The 18,556-nt window shown below is 47.2% G+C and overlaps 1 protein-coding gene across 1 annotated transcript in view; it reads left to right on the top strand.

Annotated features, from left to right (window-relative positions):
* CACNA1C (calcium voltage-gated channel subunit alpha1 C) overlaps positions 1–18,556 on the top strand; it is a 650,688-nt gene that overhangs the window by 517,987 nt on the left and 114,145 nt on the right. The window contains 6 exon segments of the mRNA XM_027592946.2: positions 6,708–6,915; positions 7,846–7,966; positions 9,688–9,802; positions 10,590–10,710; positions 11,040–11,109; positions 18,378–18,510. Coding sequence (XP_027448747.2) covers positions 6,708–6,915; positions 7,846–7,966; positions 9,688–9,802; positions 10,590–10,710; positions 11,040–11,109; positions 18,378–18,510 — 768 coding nt within the window.

The raw sequence follows: 18,556 nt of genomic DNA on the forward strand, positions 1-18,556 counted from the left end.
GCTATTTCTTGTCACCCTGCCCAGAGGCTGCCACCTGTCACTTACAAAGCTCATTGATATCAGTGGTAACGAGAACCCCACCCTATCTTCCGCTATCAGCCAAGGCATGCCAGTTTCCAAAATCCAGCTCTTCTCTGAACCCTAATAGTGTTCTTTGCCACAACATCAGTACAACAATCCCTTTGTCTCAGTCCTTTGGAGAGCACATAAAACATCTCCAACCACGTGCACATTAGGGATGGACACCTTCTGTTCGGCAGGCTGTTTGCCCCTCGTCATGCCATGATGCCTGGCATCAGCTCTGCTCCCTTAATTCTGCTCCAAAGGAACAGCCATAGGGCAGACTCCACCTTGCCCCTGTTGAATGGGAAGCAACTGGAAATCGGAGACAAACAGTATAAACAGCCATTTGTTTATTTGTCTTCCCTGTGTCTGAACTGCGTGACTGGTCCTCAAGGCCGTATCTTTTCAGCCTGGGTGTTTTTCACGAGGAGTAGGCTGATGTCCATGTAACTGGTTGCAGTTTGTCTCTTAAAGGCTGGTTCAAGCCCTTGAACACACAGCCATTGGTTTTGAGCCACCAGGATGGGAGTTCTTCCACAAGGGAGACATTCCCAGAGCTCTTTGGGAAACCCTAGCACAAGGGTCTCAAAGCCATAGCAGCCCTGTTTTCTGTAGGGTAATTGATACATACTCACTTTTTTTCTTTTTTTGTTAAGGTATAACTGACATATAATATTATATTAGTTTCAGGTATACATAATGATTCGCTATTTGTGTACATTGCACAGTGATCACCACAATAAATCTAGTTAACATCCATCACCATACATAATTCCAAATTTGTGTGTGTGTGATGAGTACTTTTAAGATTTACTCTTGGCAGGGGCACCTGGGTGGCTCAGTTGGTTAAGCGACTGCCTTCGGCTCAGGTCATGATCCTGGAGTCCTGGGATTGAGTCCCGCATCGGGCTCCCTGCTCAGCAGGGAGTCTGCTTCTCCCTCTAACCTTCCCCCCTCTCATGTGCTCGCTCTCTCTCTCAAATAAATAAATAAAATCTTTAAAAAAGAAAAGATTTACTCTTGGCAGCTTTCAAATATGCAGCACAGTATTATTAACTATAGTCACCATGCTATACATGACATCCCCAGGACTTAATTTATAACTGGAAGTTTCTACCTTTTGACCCCCTTCACCCATTTTGCACACTCTCCCAACCCCCTGCTTCTGGCAACCACCTGTCTATTCCCTTGATACATAATAGTTTGACTTAGGCAGGGGAAACTCTGCCCATGAATTTAGGGAAGCTGTAGGAAAGGAAATGATGTGGAAGAGGTGCAAAGTATGTTTGACTTAAGTACCTGGGTGAGAGGTCCCACCACCACCTCACCCCTGCTCCCACCTCACACACACAGAAGTGTCTGGGTAACCCATGTCCCCTTGCTTTTCCCTCCATAAGTATAAATATGTCACAATCATAGTAAGATTCGTTCATTCAACAAAATAGTCATTGATCACCTCCTTTGACGAGGCACTGCTCTAAGCACTAAGGATACGAACAAAACAGACAAACTTCTGGTGGCAAGTGGTGGTGAGTATATTAAAAAGCAGGAATAGGAAATAGAATGTGGTCAGGGAGGACCGCTGTGGTGAGGGGACATTTGAGCAGAGCCCTGCAGGGCCCGAAGAAGCGAGCCATGCAGAGTTCTGGGGAAGACCTCTGCAAACAGCAGAAAAACAGGGACCAGAGCAGGAGTATGCATGGAGGCTGAGGGGACAGTTGGGGACCGGGGGGCTGGAGCTAAGGAGAGAGGGAGAGTGGGAGGAGAAGAGGTCATGGAGGTGGGAGGAGCTGATCCCACATGATCTGCTAGGCCTTCCAATGGGAAGCTTCTCGAGCGCTTGAAGCAGCGTTAAGCCTTGGTGTGACTTGCGATTTAAAAGGGCCTCCTGCTGCAAGGGTGTGGAGTACATAGATGATTGTGTACCTCCCAACACATGGGAAGTATGTAATATAAGTTTGTCCCGTTATTGGTGAGTCTAAGTGTAGAAACTTGGTTAAGGGGATGTCTGCCAGATTTCTCCACTGTTAAGGTGCCCTTTCTCTTTGTGATTAATAAGTAATCAATGGAGTGATACTTTGAGAGTGTATGAATGCCCTACTGGCCAACAATCTTTCACCTAATGGTTTTAGAGTCCATGATGATCTTTATCTGAATTAGTTGCTGCTGCAAAAGGGTGATCTTCTAATTCTATCATTCATTCATTCATTCATATTATCCATTATATTCTGTAAAGTAAACCTCTCCCTCCTTTCTTAAATATCAGTGGATTTAGATTGTTTTTTCAATGTGTTATAATCCATTACTATCAATTTTAAAAAAAGGTATGGTGCATTTGATGGCTTTTCACCTGAGATGTATGTGACATGGAGAAGGGTTGCAGGGAGCAAGTGTCAAAGCAGGGCAACCCATCAGGGGGCAGAAATCCAGCTGGGAGGTTGCTGGCTCGGCTGGTGACAGAGTCATGGGAAGTGGCCAGACTCAGGCTTCGCTTGGAAGATGGGGCCACAGAGCTTGCTGGTGGGCAAGAGAGACATGGGGGGTGAGAGAGACGTGAAGTGTAACTGCAAGGGTTGTGTCTTGAGCCAGAAACCGCAGTTGTCACTTACTAAGGGAGACGATGGGAGTAGGAGTTCTGTCATTCCACAAATCTCATGTTGTGAGCGCACTACTAGTTGACCAAGAGAAACACAGAATTTCCCTGGATAATTTGAGGGACATAGGGAAGCATGAGAAGAGTCCTCACTTTTAGTCAAACGCTCTGCCCCACAGCTGGCCCCTCTGACCATTGCAGCCCTCAGCCCTGCTCCATGGGCCAGCCCCTCTAGGTCATTCATTATCCGCCATCTTTCATGCCCAACATTCTCCTCCACTGGATGACTCATTTTGTTTCTCTACCATGGCCTCCATGTTCCCAGAACCCCGGACACTCTGAGGGGCTCTTCCCACATCCCCTTCCCTCTCTGCCTCCTGGCTGCTCCACTCCCAAACCTCTGTCCAGTCTGGGGCCTCCCTATGTGGCTCCCCATAGGCTCCCTGTCCAGCTCCCCATAGGGACCTCTGAACAGACACCTCAGTCATGAGCCTGGTTTGAGTTATTTCCCTGGGTCCATGCACCTCATGAAAATTAAGACTTCTACCTTCTATGGCCATAAAGACTTTTCCAGAATATTCCATGACAGTTGAGCACACAGAAGATTTCTAGGTGGCTCTGTGACCTTAATCTGTATGCAGACACTCTCCCCTCTGATACAGCTGAAAATTCTGGTTATAAATATGCTCTAAAGTTACTGGTTCCTAAATACTAGTCTACTGACAAGTGTTGGAGTGGTTGCATGAAAATCAGTCAAGCCCCAGCTCCAGAGTTTATGATTTCATGGTTCCAGGGTGAGGCCTGGGAATCGGTATTTAGAAAATGACCCAACTCCTCAGCTGTTTCCTCTCCAGCCAGGTGTGGGAACACAGCTTTAAATATAAGAGGGGCAGGTATTCTAGCCCCAGAGAGGTTCTCTTACTTCTTGCTTTAAGCAAAACAAATATGACAACTCTAGCCTATGGCATGCCAGGCAGTCCGTCACACATACTGTGTGAGGACAAAGATGGAGAGAATGGAAGAAAAAAACTTCTGGTCTCTGTCCTCAAGAACTCAGAACCTATTTGGGTGAGATGAGACTGTCACAAATGAAAAACACTGAAGAGCATTTGTAGAACGGATACAAATAAATGTATATTAATATTCTGCAAACAGAGGAAGTATGGCTGGCCGGCAAAATAGAGGTAGAAAAAGGCTGAATTTGTGAAGGAGAAAGGAGCATTAAAGACTCCAGGCTGGCAAGAAGTTCACGTTTACCTCCAAACTGTTGGCCCATCTGCTTCTTTCAACTAATATGGAACCATTTTCTGGAGAGAAGTACAGAGGCTGGGGGTGCAGCTGTGAGGCTATAATGGGAGTGGTTTGCACGTCACCGTTTTAAGCAGCAAAAACAATTCACTGTGTATATTGGTAATAAGCTGGGAATGCCTTAAGTGAAGGAAATCAAGATGGTGACCTGGAAAGCAGACAGGCCACAGATGGAGCTAAGGAAGGGAGATATCTCTGCTGTTGCACCTGTTCCAGCTGGAGGCTGTGTTCCTTTTGCTACTATGGTGCATTTCCTTACCCTGACTGACCCAAGCCACATCCCGTGGCCATGAGCAGCCCACACCTCCCTCCTTTTCCAAGAGGGAGGCATTTCCCCAGGCTACCATGGAGAATGTCTGTGTCTACAGTGGAGAGAGGTCTATGACTAGCAGGACTAGGGGTCTCCTGTCCAACACTCCCCACCAATGGCCCATCTCCGCCCGGGGAAGACCTCTCTACCCGCTTCACAGACTCCCATCCTGTGGGTGGGATGGGTTTCCTGTAACCCAGGATTTCCCAGACATGCCTGCTTGTCAGAATCATCTGGGATGCTTGTTAAAAATACAGATTTTATAATACAATTGAATCAGAATCTCCAGAAGAGACGCTTTATAAAAAACCAATTCTTTAGACAGCAGGGTAAATCTGGGAAACATCACTAAGCCTTGTACCCTCTCTCACCCATGGGTAACCAGCTGCTGCCTGGGCTGAGGACATCATTCTTGAAGAAAAAAAAATTGTAATGTGTTTCTCTGTCTAAAGACCAATAGTGATAACAGTAATTACTAACCTTTATCAACTGTGTGCCAGGCTCTATACTAGGGTATTTTTTAAGAGTAGGAATTATATCTTTTCCAGTTTTATTGAGAAATAATTGGCCACACATCACTGTATAAACTTAAGGCATGCAACATGATGGTGTGATTTACATTTATTATGAAATGATCGCCACAATAGGTTTAGTTAACATCCATTGTCTTATATAAATACAATAAAAAGAAAGGGGAAAAATCCTTCCTTTTGATGAGAACTCTTAGGATCTAATCTGTTAATATCATAAAGCAGTGTTAACTATAGTCATCATTCTGTACATTACATCATCATGACCTATTTATCTCATAACTGGAAGTTTATACCTTTTGACGCTCTCGTCCAGTTCTCCCTCCTCCCACCCCCTACCTCTGGTAACCACAAATCTGATCTCTTTCTTCATGAGTTAGGTGGTTTTTTTTGCTTTTTTGTTTTTGTTTTTAGATTCCACATATAAGTGAAATCATACGGTATTTGTCTTTCTCTGTCTGACTTATTTCTCTTAGCATAATGTCCTCAAGGTCCATCCATGTTGTCATAAATGGTAGGATTTCCTCATTTTTTGTGGATGAATAACATTCCAGTGTGTGTGTGTGTGTGTGTGTGTGTGTGTGTGTGTGTGTGTATTATATATACCACAAGTTCTTTGTCCATTCATCCCTCGATAGACACTTGGGTTGGCTGTTGTAAATAATGTTGCAAAGAACATGGGGAGTGCAGATATCTTTTTGAGTTAGTGTTTTCATTTCCTTTGGATGTATTCCCAGAATTGGAATCACTGGATCATATGTTAGTTGATTTTTAAGTTTTTGAGGAACCTCTATGCTGTTTTCCATAGTGGCTGCACCAGTTTACAATCCCACCAACAGCACACCAGGGTTCCCCTTCCTCCATATCCTTGCCAACACTTGTTATCTCTTGTCTTTTTGATGATGGCCATTCTGACAGGGGTAAGGTGATACCTTACTGTGGTTTTAATTTGCATTTCCCTGATATCTAGTGATGTTGAGCACCTTTTCATGTACTTGATGGCTATTCATATATCTTCTTTAGAAAAATGTCTATTCAGGCCCTGTGCCAAATTTTTTTTTAAGCACTATACTTTTTTTAAGATTGATTAATTGATTTGAGAGAGAGAGAACACATGCACCCAAGTAGGGGGGTGAGGGAGAGGGACAAGCAGACTCCGCACTGAGCACGGAGCCCAACATAGGGCTCAGTCTCATGACCCCGAGATCATGACCTGAGCTGAAGTCAAGAGTTAGACACCCAAATGACTGAGCCAACAAGGCACCCCTGTGCCAAATTTTTGAATTGGATTATTGGGGATTTGGGTTTTGGGTTGTGTTTTGTTTTGTTTTTGTTGTTGAGTTGTCTGAGTTCTTTCTATATTTGGATATCAACCCCTTATCGGATATATGGTTTTGCAAATATTTTTTCCTGTTCCATAGGTTGTCTTTTCACTTTGATGATTTCTTTTGCTGACCAGAAGCTTTTTAGTTTGATGTAATCCCACTTGTTTATTCTTTATTTTGTTTCTGGGTGGGCCGCTTTTTTTTGTCTCATGTAATCTTCCCAATAACCTAATGAAGTAAGTGCTACTGTTACCTCTGTTTTCTCAGAGGCAAACAGAAGGGAAGTTAAGTGACTTGCCCAACTGCAGCAAGGAGCTGCAGCTGGCAGTCAGGCTTCTGACTTCTGAGCTCCATCTATTCGCCATTACACATTACTGATCCTGGGACCTTGAATTAACTAGCTCCACACTCTAATTTTGAGCTTACCAGCCCAATCCACACCACCACCACTACCCCAATGAAAGGGAGAAAGAAAGAGTTGTAATTTATCTTAAAATCTCTAGTGAGTATATGAATCAGGAGTGATGTTAAGGAAAGCATAGAAAAAGGACACTAATCTCCCTCATGCTGGTCCTCAGGTACTGGAATTCCTTAAGCAACCTGGTGGCATCCTTGCTGAATTCTGTACGCTCCATTGCCTCCCTGCTGCTGCTCCTCTTCCTCTTCATCATCATCTTCTCCCTCCTGGGGATGCAGCTCTTTGGGGGAAAGTTCAACTTTGATGAAATGCAGACCCGGAGAAGCACATTTGATAACTTTCCCCAGTCCCTCCTCACTGTGTTTCAGGTATGGACTCTTCTCTGCTGAGATGATGAGTGGGAGGGTGTTGAGTGGCGGGGTTGGGTTGTGGGGAGAAAAGGTGGTGGGAAGCTTCACCCTTGCACTGGGCAACCAAAGCCAGCCTAGATCAGCCATGGAGGGTCCATGCCCAGGAGAGTCTTGAGTTCTTTCTATAGTTCCCCCTACCCTCGGTCCCCCATGGAATTCCACTGTTGGATGGACTACTGGGGAAAAAAATATAATTGAGTAGTTTAAAAACTCTTGCTTAACCATGGAACCCTTTATTCAAGCAAATTCTACATGAACACCCAAAGTACGAACAGAGGAAAGGACACTGCCCTTGTTGGGGGAGGGAAGGGTGGTGAAGCTCTGTCTTTCTTACCTACCACGCTTGTCCCCAGAAGAAATATAACTAGCCCATCAAATTTGTCATTTCATAGATATTTTGGTGTAGAGTAAAGCTAAAGTAGCACTTGTTGAAGTTTCAAAGTAGATTGATTTACAAGAAAAATAATATGTGAATGTGGCCCAAATCTTGAAGATGGCACCCAAATGACTAATGTTGGGGAAAGCTGGAATAGCATAGTATTCTCTCAACAAACACGTTCACATTTATAAAAAGGCCCCAAGGAATGGCTAACGGCAGCCATCTTGTGCAGTCGAGTAGAAGAAAATACTTGGACCAGGAAGTCTTTCCAGTCAGTTCTCAAATAGTATCATGCCAGGGCCTGTGCATTTTGTCTAAGGATAGGGTCAAACTTGACCAGGTGATTAGCTCAGAGCCCCTGGGAGGAGAAATGGGGGCCAAGAGGAGGGAAAGAGGTGGAAAAGAGATTTTAGACAATTCTGTTAACATAGTGGGGCAGGGCAGGGGAGTTTTGGGGTTTGCTGTTGGTCTAACGCTGTGTCCCTTATTGGTGGGAATGTGTCATTCAGATCCTGACCGGGGAGGACTGGAATTCGGTGATGTATGATGGGATCATGGCTTATGGCGGCCCCTCTTTTCCAGGGATGTTAGTCTGTATTTACTTCATCATCCTCTTCATCTGTGGAAACTGTATCCTTTGCTCCTGCCTCCCTGCCCCTGCTGCCCCACCCTCCCTCAGCCTGCAGCACGATGCCAAATACGTGTGCCCAGCAGGTCCTGACTCGGGGCTGAAAAGTGTGGCTGCCCGCCCACAGGGCCCCCAGGCAAGCAGGGGAAAGGTGTGCTCTGGGGAGAAAACGTGTCCTGTCCCAGAACCACTTTAGCCGTGGAGGCAGGTCTTGGTGGAAGCCTGGAGCTTTGGCATAGGTGGGGATGTAAGTTCATCTTCCTGAACCAGTTTGGGCTGTAGTGTTGCCTGACTCCAGGAGGCGTGTTCTCATTATAGTCTTGGCGAACAACGCCCCCTGGTGTTGTGCATGGACAGACAGATAGATTCCAATGTGAACACACTTGGAGCTGGGCACCCTGACAGCCCTGGCCTCTGGCTGCTGGAGGTAAGAAGTGCCATCCAGGGGAACTGAGCCGTCATCCTTGAAATGACTTTCATCTCTCCTCCTGTTTTCTGCTCAGTGTCCCTCCCTCTGAAGCCGCTCTCCAGGACTTTCGTCCCAGGCAGAGCTGGACAGGCTTCCCCAAGCAGACCTGACAGGTCCTTGCTGATCCAGGCCATGGGCGGGTTTCTGGGTTCTCAAGCCCCAGGCGGTCTAACCCCGTGAGGGTTGTGTGCAGAGGAGATGGTAAAGTAGAAGCAACTCTAGCCCAAGACTCGGGTTTATTTTTTTATTTTTATTTCATTTTTTTAATTTATTTTTTATTTTTTTAAGACTTGGGTTAAATCAGGGCCTAACATAGTGCTGGAAGCTTGGGCATTGGTGCCAGCAGACCGGCTGCACGTTTTACCCTCTGGGTGACCTCGGCAACTAATGGCTCTCTACCTCAGTGTCTGTAAAATGGGGTGATGAAATATCAGTGCCTACTACTTAACAGGTCCTGGTGAGGTTTAATGGGTGATGTATGTGAAGCCCCTGCCCACGGTGCCAGGGGCCGGGGGCAGGTGTACGCTAGCACCCTTGGGCAAACCCTTCGCCCCTGTGGGTCGTGGCTTCCTGGTATGTGAAATGGTGTGACTGTCTGGGGGCCTGGGAGGTGGAGGTTAGACTTAACGAATGATAAGGCCTGTGCAGCTATACTTTCTTTGATTCTGCAGTTCTCTGACCCACAGTGTTTCTGTTCAAGGTGGGGGTGGGGGTGGGGCGGCGAGAAAAAAGGACAAATGACCACTTCGATTCGGAGTTCCCAAGATTCGGTCAGCTTCAGCTGGACACTCCAAGGGTCTTTGTATGTGCAGGCTCACATTAAGAGTTGGCACAGATATCAGGCTGCCTCCTCAGTACCCGGTTTTAATGAACCACTCTTAAGAACATTCTGCATTCTGCTAGAGACAATGCTGTTTATAATGTCAATTACAGCCAGTCATCTCAGTGGGGAAACCAATAACGAAACCCAGCAATTAAGGAGCAAGGCAGGCTCACTGCCTCACTTGCTGCCCACTCCAGCCTGCAAGCTAGCCTATTCTCAACCCCTTAGAAAACTCCCGGTAGCTAGGAGGGTGATGGGGAGGGAGAGGGGTGGAGGAGGGACACCACTGGGCTGGGAACCCTCAGGGTGAGTCACCATTGAGCTCACTCTGTGGGGAACTCTACCACTGCATGGCCTGTACCTCCCTGACCCCTGTGCCCATCAAAAACCCCAAGGCCAAGGTCATTTTCTTTAAGAATGGACACAAACAGATATCCTACTGAATGTGTTCTTGGCCATTGCTGTGGACAACCTGGCTGATGCTGAGAGCCTCACATCTGCCCAAAAGGAGGAGGAAGAAGAGAAGGAGAGAAAGAAGCTGGCCAGGTAACCCCCTAAGCTTACCCAGACCCAGGGCCCCAGGGTCCCAGTTCTGGAATGCCATTCCCATTAGTGGTAAAGACAGGCTTGGGCGCTGGCCTCTGTCAGCCATCCCTCCTAGAGGGCACTGGGTTTGGGGCTTCCTACAGAAAGCTGGGCCTCTCTGCTAATACCTAGGCATTGCTCTAAAGTAGGGACCGTCATGAATTACAGTCTCTGTGAAGGGGCTGGATTTCCCCCACCTGTCTAAGAAGTTGGAGGATGCTCTTGAGAAGGGAGATCATGATAGGCGGTGGGAGTGACGGATGCAGAGAAGAGGAAAGCAGCCGTTCAGAGAGGAAATGCAGTTCCAGCTGAGTGACTCCTTTTCACTGTTTGGTAACTCATCTCCAGTATTCAGAAAGCAAGATAAGGCCCTGCATTGTCTTTTGTCATTGTCTAAATGGGACTGTCATAGGCCACACACCTGCTGGATACTGAGCAGAGTTTTCCAGGAACCAATCCTGAATCAGATCCAGAAACTTTTTCTGATTCAGACAAGGACTGGAGCAGCTAAGAACCTGAAAGAGGCCAACTGAGTACCAGACAGAGCCAGGCCAGGCATTGTGGGCCCAGCCCAGTGGCATCTGGGATCGAGTGACACATGCCATGTGCCCTGGGTGAAGGAAGATGGACGTAGGCCCAGGGAGTCTGCTCCCACCGGTCCCCAGCAGACCGTAGGGTAGTCTGTGTCTTCATGTTTCCTATCATTCAGTAAACATTCCTTTAATTTTTCCTCCTGCTGACCGGCCAGGACTGCCAGCCCAGAGAAGAAACAAGAGGTGGTGGAGAAGCCAGCAGTGGAGGAGACCAAGGAGGAGAAAATTGAACTGAAATCCATTACAGCTGATGGAGAATCCCCACCCACCACCAAGGTAAGAAGCAACCCCCTTCCAGGAGCCGGGAGGCCCATTGCTGGGGTAGGAGGGCACGGTCTTCCCAGGCCAGGCACCCACGGAAAGGAAGGAGGAAGGAAAAAAAGAGACTCAGTGGAAGAAAGCCCAGGAGGGTGGAGCAGGAGGGCTAGCAATGTGAAGAGAGGCCAGCTGGGTGAGTCCCAGCCTTCTGTTGATGTCTTAAAGGATATATGCAAGGTAACAGCTCAGCCATTGACTATGATGCAATTTCAAGGCTACCGTAAGCCTCTCTAACTAGTGAACATTTCTAACTGGATTCTTCCTCCTTCTCTCATTTGGCTGCCTAGATCAACATGGATGACCTCCAGCCCAATGAAAATGAGGATAAGAGTCCCTACCCAAACCCAGAAAATACAGGTACCAATCCCACTGCCTAACCCTGAGATTGGGAGGTTGGGGGTAGAGATCCGGATTCAAAAGCCATGTGGAAGTAGCTATGTATTAGGGACTGGTGTTTCCAGGTTCCCTCTACAAGTACCTTGCACTGCTAAATGTCCTCTCTCCGTAGTTAGGCATTGCCAGTTATCATCCAGAGGAGAACTTTGCTCCTGGCTTCCTCATAATAACAACATAACATTAAATAAATTGTGTTTGAGCAGTCTTTTATGCCCTTTGGAAGGTGGATTCTATAGACATTTAAGGTTTTATTATATCTTATGCCATAAAATCATTAACTTATATAATTTGCATGTTGCAGCATGACGCTCGCTTAATGATAATCGTAAATCGCGACTCTGTCTTGCCCTTACTCGGGTGGCAGTGCTGAGTACAAGGACAGCTGCCACCACAGATGTCTCACTTGTTGCTTTGTAAAATGCTTTCATTTATTATAAAAAGAACTCTTCACAACTCAGCCTTCTCATCTTCCAATACCTAAGTTGGCAGGCAGTCTCCTTTGAGAAGGCTTACTGTCAGAGGTCCTCAGGCCTCCCTCCAGAATTCACTTCTCTGCCTCATGAAGCTCCACACCCCATACAAGCCCCTGGCTTGCCTCCCTGTCCCTACAACTGCTGCCATCCCTCTCAGCTTCAAGCCTGCCATCAGCTGCACACAGCAAGGGACCGTTGTTTTACTGGCATTTCCTTCTCTGTGGAGGTTGAGCTATATTTGAGTTGGTAACCACGTTAAGTAGCTAAAAACCTTCTACATGTATGAGCAAAGCTAGGTTTTCCTTTTGGCCTCCCCTCCACCGGTCCTCTGCAGGCTTGTCTGCAGGGCAGCCATCTTCTGTTTCCCTTGGGAAGCAGGCTCTCGGCCATCATTCCATCCTCACTCACCTCCCACCTCCAGGGAAGGAGGATTTGGTTTGCTGGGGATTGGACCAAGGGAAGAGCAGGAAGGGTGTCTGAAGCCTGAAATCTCTTCTGGGTGGAAATTCTTACAGGATTTCAAAGACTAGACATGTTGACCAAAGTCAATGGGGAATTCTGTCTTGGTCCTGAATCACCAACTTAACTCTAACGTGACATTTTGGAGATAATATGCAGGGGGAAATTGAATATGGACTGGAAACTAATGATTTTAAACAAAAACTACTTAAAATCATTAGTTTCCATTTATTTTGTTACTGCAGTGGTGTTATTATAGTTCTAGCTTATAAATGTAGACATGTGTATGGCTAGAATCTAAAATATTTAGAAAGTGCTTTAAAATATACTCCAGCAGCTCCTGTTGAAGCTGGATATAGAGGGTCACCACACAAGTCCCTTGACTTGTGTGTATTTTCAAAGTTTAAAAGGAAAGACAGTAATCAAAGGAATCCCCCTGGGCCCCAAGCAGAGCCAACCCCAGCTGCACACAGCACAGGGGAGACCGCGGATAGCCCAGGCCTGCTCCTTCTACCTGGCAGTGGGGCAGCCACACCTACGACCATAGTCTCTAGTTTCATCATTCTAAATATACTAGTGCCTTTTCTCTTCTTTGTTGCCCTTTGAAATCAAAGAGAAGCAGGTCAGGGGGAAAAAAAATAATGAGGACATTGTCACCATATTGGCCACTATAGAAAAGTCCCTCTGTTGACCCAGCTTTGAGGATTCTTGGAATGGTTTTGCTTTTTGACTGAAAAGCTCTTCCCACATTCTGCTAATTTGTCAGGATTCTTTGGATTTTTTAGAGTGTCCCTCCCCCCGTTGTGTGATCACCCTTCTCTAGCTTCCTGCAGACCCAGCCCTTCCCAGGTTTTTCTTGGTCCCATGCATCTCACACATCTGTGTTGAGAACTCTGGTCCATAGATAGTTGAGGCTGTCCTGCCTCAGCCCACCACCACACTCAGGCCTTCAAGGCCAGCCCCCACAGCCCCCCATTTGTTCACCGTCCCTGCTTTCCATTTTCTCACCCAAGGGTGGTATGCTCTTAAAGCTGGTGGTGCCTCATGTTCTACCTTCCTCCAAGGGACCAGCCTCTGCTTCCTGGCTTCTCCTTCCCCTGCCTCCACAGGTCACCTCCTGGACTCTAGTATCAGGTGCAGCAGAAGTCCCCAAAGATTCCTCCCAGAATCACTTGGCCTGCTCTCTCTGTTCTTGTCAATCTCTCATTCCCACCTGCTTCTCTCTCTTCTGAACCAGAAAAGGCAAGGAACCTGATCTGCTATTGTCCTCCCAACCCTGCCCCTTCTGCTTGACAGCCTCTGGGCATCCGGCCTCTGCTGTGCCCACTTCACACAGATGCCCCTTGGGAGGCAGCGCTGGTGAGCATCGCACCTGCCCCACTTACAGCCAGACTCCCAGAGAAAGAAGGGGTAGGGGCAGAGAATACTCTCATACCTCCTCCTGTCCCCACTTCTCACTCAGGCTTCCTCCTCTCCCCCTATGCCCATGACCTTCCACCCCCGGCCCAGGTTACTGTGCTTGCTCGTCCAGGTTGCACCCAAAGGTGTGTGCCGAAGGCGCTGAGCGGGGTGGAGCTCCAGCCTGCGCTCCCCTAGCCAGGGCCTCTGCCCTCACAGGAACACCCAGTGGAGGGGCAGGTTTCTGATTGGCACAAAGTGCCAACCGGCCAGCTGTGGCGTGTCAGTCCTTCCCTCCCCATTGAATCCCCAAAGCTCAACAGTTGGTTGGAGCCTCCCAGCTTAGTATACACTAAATTTTAGAAATATGTACTCACCTAGGAAGGGTGCCAAGATTGTGCTTTTATTTAATCAATTCATTTATTAGAGGGAACATACAGATGGTAAGAGTCACTGAGGACTTAAAATTAACAAGGACACTTGAAAAAGAAAGTGAATGACACCAGAGAATGCACAGGACAGCACTGAGTGCTGTGGGGAGGTTCCAACTACAAGGGGTTCGAGCAGAAGCAGAGCCATGGGGTGGGGAGTTGGGGAGAGACAGCCAGCCTTCACGGAGAAGAGTAGGCTGAGCTGGGCTTGGCATCTGGGGAGTGGGAGAGAACAGAAGTTATTTCAGGACCATACTATTGTCATAGACAGGGAGCTAGAAGAAACCGTGGAGGTATTCATTCACTTAATAACTACTAATGAGGGTGGGAGGGATGGGGTGACTGGGTGATGGACACTGGGGAGCGTACGTGCCATGGTGAGCGCTGTGAATTGTGTAAGACTGATGAATCACAGACCCGTACCTCTGAAACAAATAATGCATTATATGTTAATTTAAAAAAATAACTACTAGTGAAACACCTATTGTGTGCCAGGTACTGTGGCAGGCCCCAGGGATACACCTGTAGGCAAGACGGGCAAGGCCACTGTTCTCCTGGAGCTTACATTTCAGTGGGAGACAGACAGTGAGCAAGAAAAGAGGCCAACTGAAAAGGTAGCGTCAGGTAGCAGTGAACAGCAAGGAGATGAATGAAGCCAAGGACTATGTGAGCGAGTTCCTCAGTGGCGTGGGGCTGCTTTGGCTGTGTGGTCGGTGAAGGCCTCTTGAAGGAGGTGGCATTCGGGCTGAAACCTGAATGAGGCAGAGGAACTAGATGTATGGAAATCAGAGGAAGACGCTTTCTAGATGGAGAGCTAGCAAATGCAGACTGGGCAGACTGGTCTGTGGAGGAATCCGAAGAGGCCAATGTGCTTAGAGGAAAGAGAGCGAAGGGGAAAGGTAGTGTGGGTGAGACAGGGACTAGGCAGGAGCCCGGGGGGCAGGGCCTCTGAGGCCACCTGAGAGGTTCAGGTCGTTGAAGACTCACCCGAGGTTCTCAGGCAGAGGACGGTAAGATCTGGTGTCAGAATTACCTCTAGCAAACTGTGCTGTATGAAAACAGGGCAGTAGATGGTCAAGAGTAAAACCGGAGGCAGTGAGAATGTTAGTAGTGGTCCCGTGAGAGGCGGTGGCCGCGTGGGCCAGAATGGTGATGCTGGAGATACGGAGAAGTGGCGGAACTTGGGGTACATTTTGCAGGACTTGCTAGTGGCCTAGAAGTCAGAGAGAGAAAATGAGCAATGGGAGGAGATGAGGTTTTGGAGCTGAGCCAGCAGAGAACCACGCCCGATGCAGCAGCAGGTGCATCCTCAGCCTTCTGTCTCCAGACGCCACCCACACAGCTCGCTTCCAGGGTGTGTGGCCTTGCCAATCATGCCAGTGAACTCTGGGGTCACACTAAAAACTGTAAGTCCCTTGAGGGCAAGAACCACAGCTTTGTGTTCAGTACGCTGTAGGCACTAGATGTTAGAAATAATATTTTTATCTGAATTGGCCATGAGCAAAATCACAGAGGTGAAAATGAGCGTCAAATGGGGTGGGGACACGTATCACCGAGGACCAAGTGTCGGGCATTCAGCTACCCAGGAGTTTTACCTTTGAGCATGGCACCTGCCATCTGGCAAGCAAGTCCACAGTGCACTTCTCCACACCTCCAAGAACGGAGATGAGAAAATAAAGATCCCCAAGGGAGTCCACTGGCATCTGGGAGCGGAATTGTAGGTAGTTCAGTTGCCAACCCCATAAACAGAACTTTACCTGACTTTTCCTACTCTGCCAACCTCGCTCCTTATCCATAATACATGCAAAGCATCACAGCTGTCAGATTTCTGGCCCTTTACAAATTTGGGTTTGTCCTTTAGAAGTGGTTTCCTCTTAAACATTATGCCTGGAATTCAGCTGCTGTGTGTCTGAACCGACTGACTTGCTTCTCCCTAGCAATGGAAATCAGGGTAGAGCTTCAAAACAGCAAGGCAGGCTACTGCAGATGAAAGAGCATGAAAAACTCTTCACCAGGAACTCGGAAAACCACAAAGCTAGGAAATATGTTTTTCTATATAACACAAATGATTAAAGTAAGCATTAAATTACCTATTACCAAATTATCATGAATAAGAAAGTGTTGGCTCATTTAGAGCAAAACTAAAAAGAATACAAACAAGTTGGGCAGGAATTTAAGAGCCTTCTCAGTGAGATTTCATTTGTAAAGATTTCGATTTAGGTCAACTCCAGTTTTATTTATTTTGTTTTACTAGGAGACTCTGCCTTTCTTCTACCTACCAAGGTTCGGTTAAAAGGCTCCAACCCTTGGCCTGTACACAATTTTTCATCTCACAGCTCTCTAATGCTAAAAATATTAATTGCTTTGCTGGTCAGCTCTAATTACTCCAGGGGAAAAAAAACTGATTTATGCCTATATTCTGCTGGTCCTCCAAAAAATCCTTGGGCCCCTAAATGCTTCTTGCTTGATAAAGAACCACCTTCTGTGCCAAGCATTTTTTTTTTCCTCTGCACCACCTGGCTTCATTTTAACCAGAAGAAGAGAGAGCATGCAGAGACATGGCTGGTCCATAAGATAAACTTCCCATAACTATCTTGCCAACAGCTGAGTCTCCACCTGACCTTCTTTTGCAAAGTCTTCTTCCTTATAAAGCAAATGTTAGTGTGAAAGTGTAATCATCATCAAAAACTAAGGGCGACTACATCCTGGGCATAGTGTCTCCATAGTGTCTCTCTCAGAGATGGAACAGATAGATACATGTAAAATCAGGCATTCGAGCTATTTTGTCCTAGGTGCCAAGTGAATGCAGGAGGCCGACAGGGCTCTGGAATCACAGGATGGTCATTCAGGGGAGCCCAGGTACCTATGAGAGCCATGTGAATGATACTGTCTTACATGGGAGTCCTTCTAGCTCTGCAGAGAGGGAGATGAGAGCAGTTCAAATAAGGAGACAGAGTGAGGAAAGGAAAGGAGAAAGCACATGGCAAGTGTATTCATTTCCTGGGGCTTTCATAACAAATAACCATGAACTTGGTGGCTTAAAACAGCAAACATTTATTTTCTCACGGTTCTGGAGCCTCCAAGTCTGAACTCAGGTGTTGGCAGGACCATCCTCCCTCTCAAGGCTCCAGGGGGGATCCTCTCTCGCCTCTTCCCTGTCTCTGCTGATGGCCAGCTGTCCTTGGCGCTCCTTGCCTGTCAGCCTCATCACTCCCATCGGCCTCTGTCTTCACATGTGTGTCTCTGTGTCTCCTTATAAGGACAGCAGTCCTTGGATTTAGGGCCCACCCTACTCCAATATGACTTCATCATGACTCTACATCTGCAAAGACACTGTTTCCAGAGTAAGGTCACATTCTGAGGTTCTGGCTAGGCATGAGTTTGTGGGGGACGTGATTCAACCCACTACCATGAGCCTTCAGAAAACAGGCTGATGTGAGTGGAAAGTCTGTCAGGGAATAAGAGCAGGCAGAGGTCAGACTGAGAAAGATGTTAAGCACTACCTTACAGGCTATGAGTCTTTCCTGTGGGTAGAGATCGTAACAACAGCTTACGTTTATACAGCACTTGCCATGTACCAGGCGCCACTCTGAGGTAGGTATGTACTATTATCCCATTTACAAATGGGGAAACTGAGACACAGAGAGACTAAATGCCAAAGAGAAACAGAGCCAAGATTTGGGTCAAGGCATTGGCTGGAGAACCCATGCTCTTACTCCCGTTCCCCTTCTAAACATTTTTAAATGCATTTGATCAGAACAGGATATGTAGTAGTTTCCTACCATGGGCAATGACCTTGCAAGCAAAGTAAGCCATTTCCTTTAGGTCCACAGTGAATGTGGCCACTAGCCTGGAGAACAAAGGGGCTTCTTTAACTGGTGCTAATGTCTAGACTTTTGAATGAAGTGCTTGTTGTGGTCAGCATCATTGCCCTTCTATCCCTACAGCACATGAGTTTTTGGTATTTTTCAGGAATGGGAGTGTTAATTTTAAACTCCTAGAACCTTCAAGGATGGGGTTGCTTGCAAGTCAACTGAGCCGTACCCATGCCCCTACCTGCAGCCTAGATGGAAAAGACACCTGGCAATGCCCTAGTCTTACCTGATCACCTTTCCTAGGGCCTTACAACTAGGATAACCAACCATCCGAATCCACATGGGACTGAGGAGCCTCCTGGGATATGGGAATCTCAGTTTAGAAACCAGGACAGTCCTTGGCAAACTGGGATTGAACTAGTCACCCTACTTACAACCCCCCTTGTCATGTGCTGCCAGAAAAGTCTCTCTATACAAAGATTCCAGCACTCACAGGGAGAGAGCTGAGTGTCTTAGTTGATACTTCTCATTTTCAGAGACGCAAATGATGTCTTGATTCTGGGCGGTAGGAAGGTATCTGGAAGAAGGCAGCATAGCGGTAAAACTTCGTGGGAGTAGTGGAGTTATTTAGAATGGTGGTTTTTTTCTTACAGGAGAAGAGGATGAGGAGGAGCCTGAGATGCCTGTGGGCCCCCGCCCACGACCACTCTCTGAGCTGCACCTTAAGGAAAAGGCAGTGCCCATGCCAGAAGCCAGTGCGTTTTTCATCTTCAGCCCCAACAACAGGTGTGCAAGAATGGTGGGGAAGGTGGGACTCTGCTCTCTCCAAGCC

The sequence above is a fragment of the Zalophus californianus genome, chromosome 9 (assembly GCF_009762305.2).
Source record: "Zalophus californianus isolate mZalCal1 chromosome 9, mZalCal1.pri.v2, whole genome shotgun sequence".
NCBI classification, from domain to species: Eukaryota; Metazoa; Chordata; class Mammalia; order Carnivora; family Otariidae; genus Zalophus; species Zalophus californianus.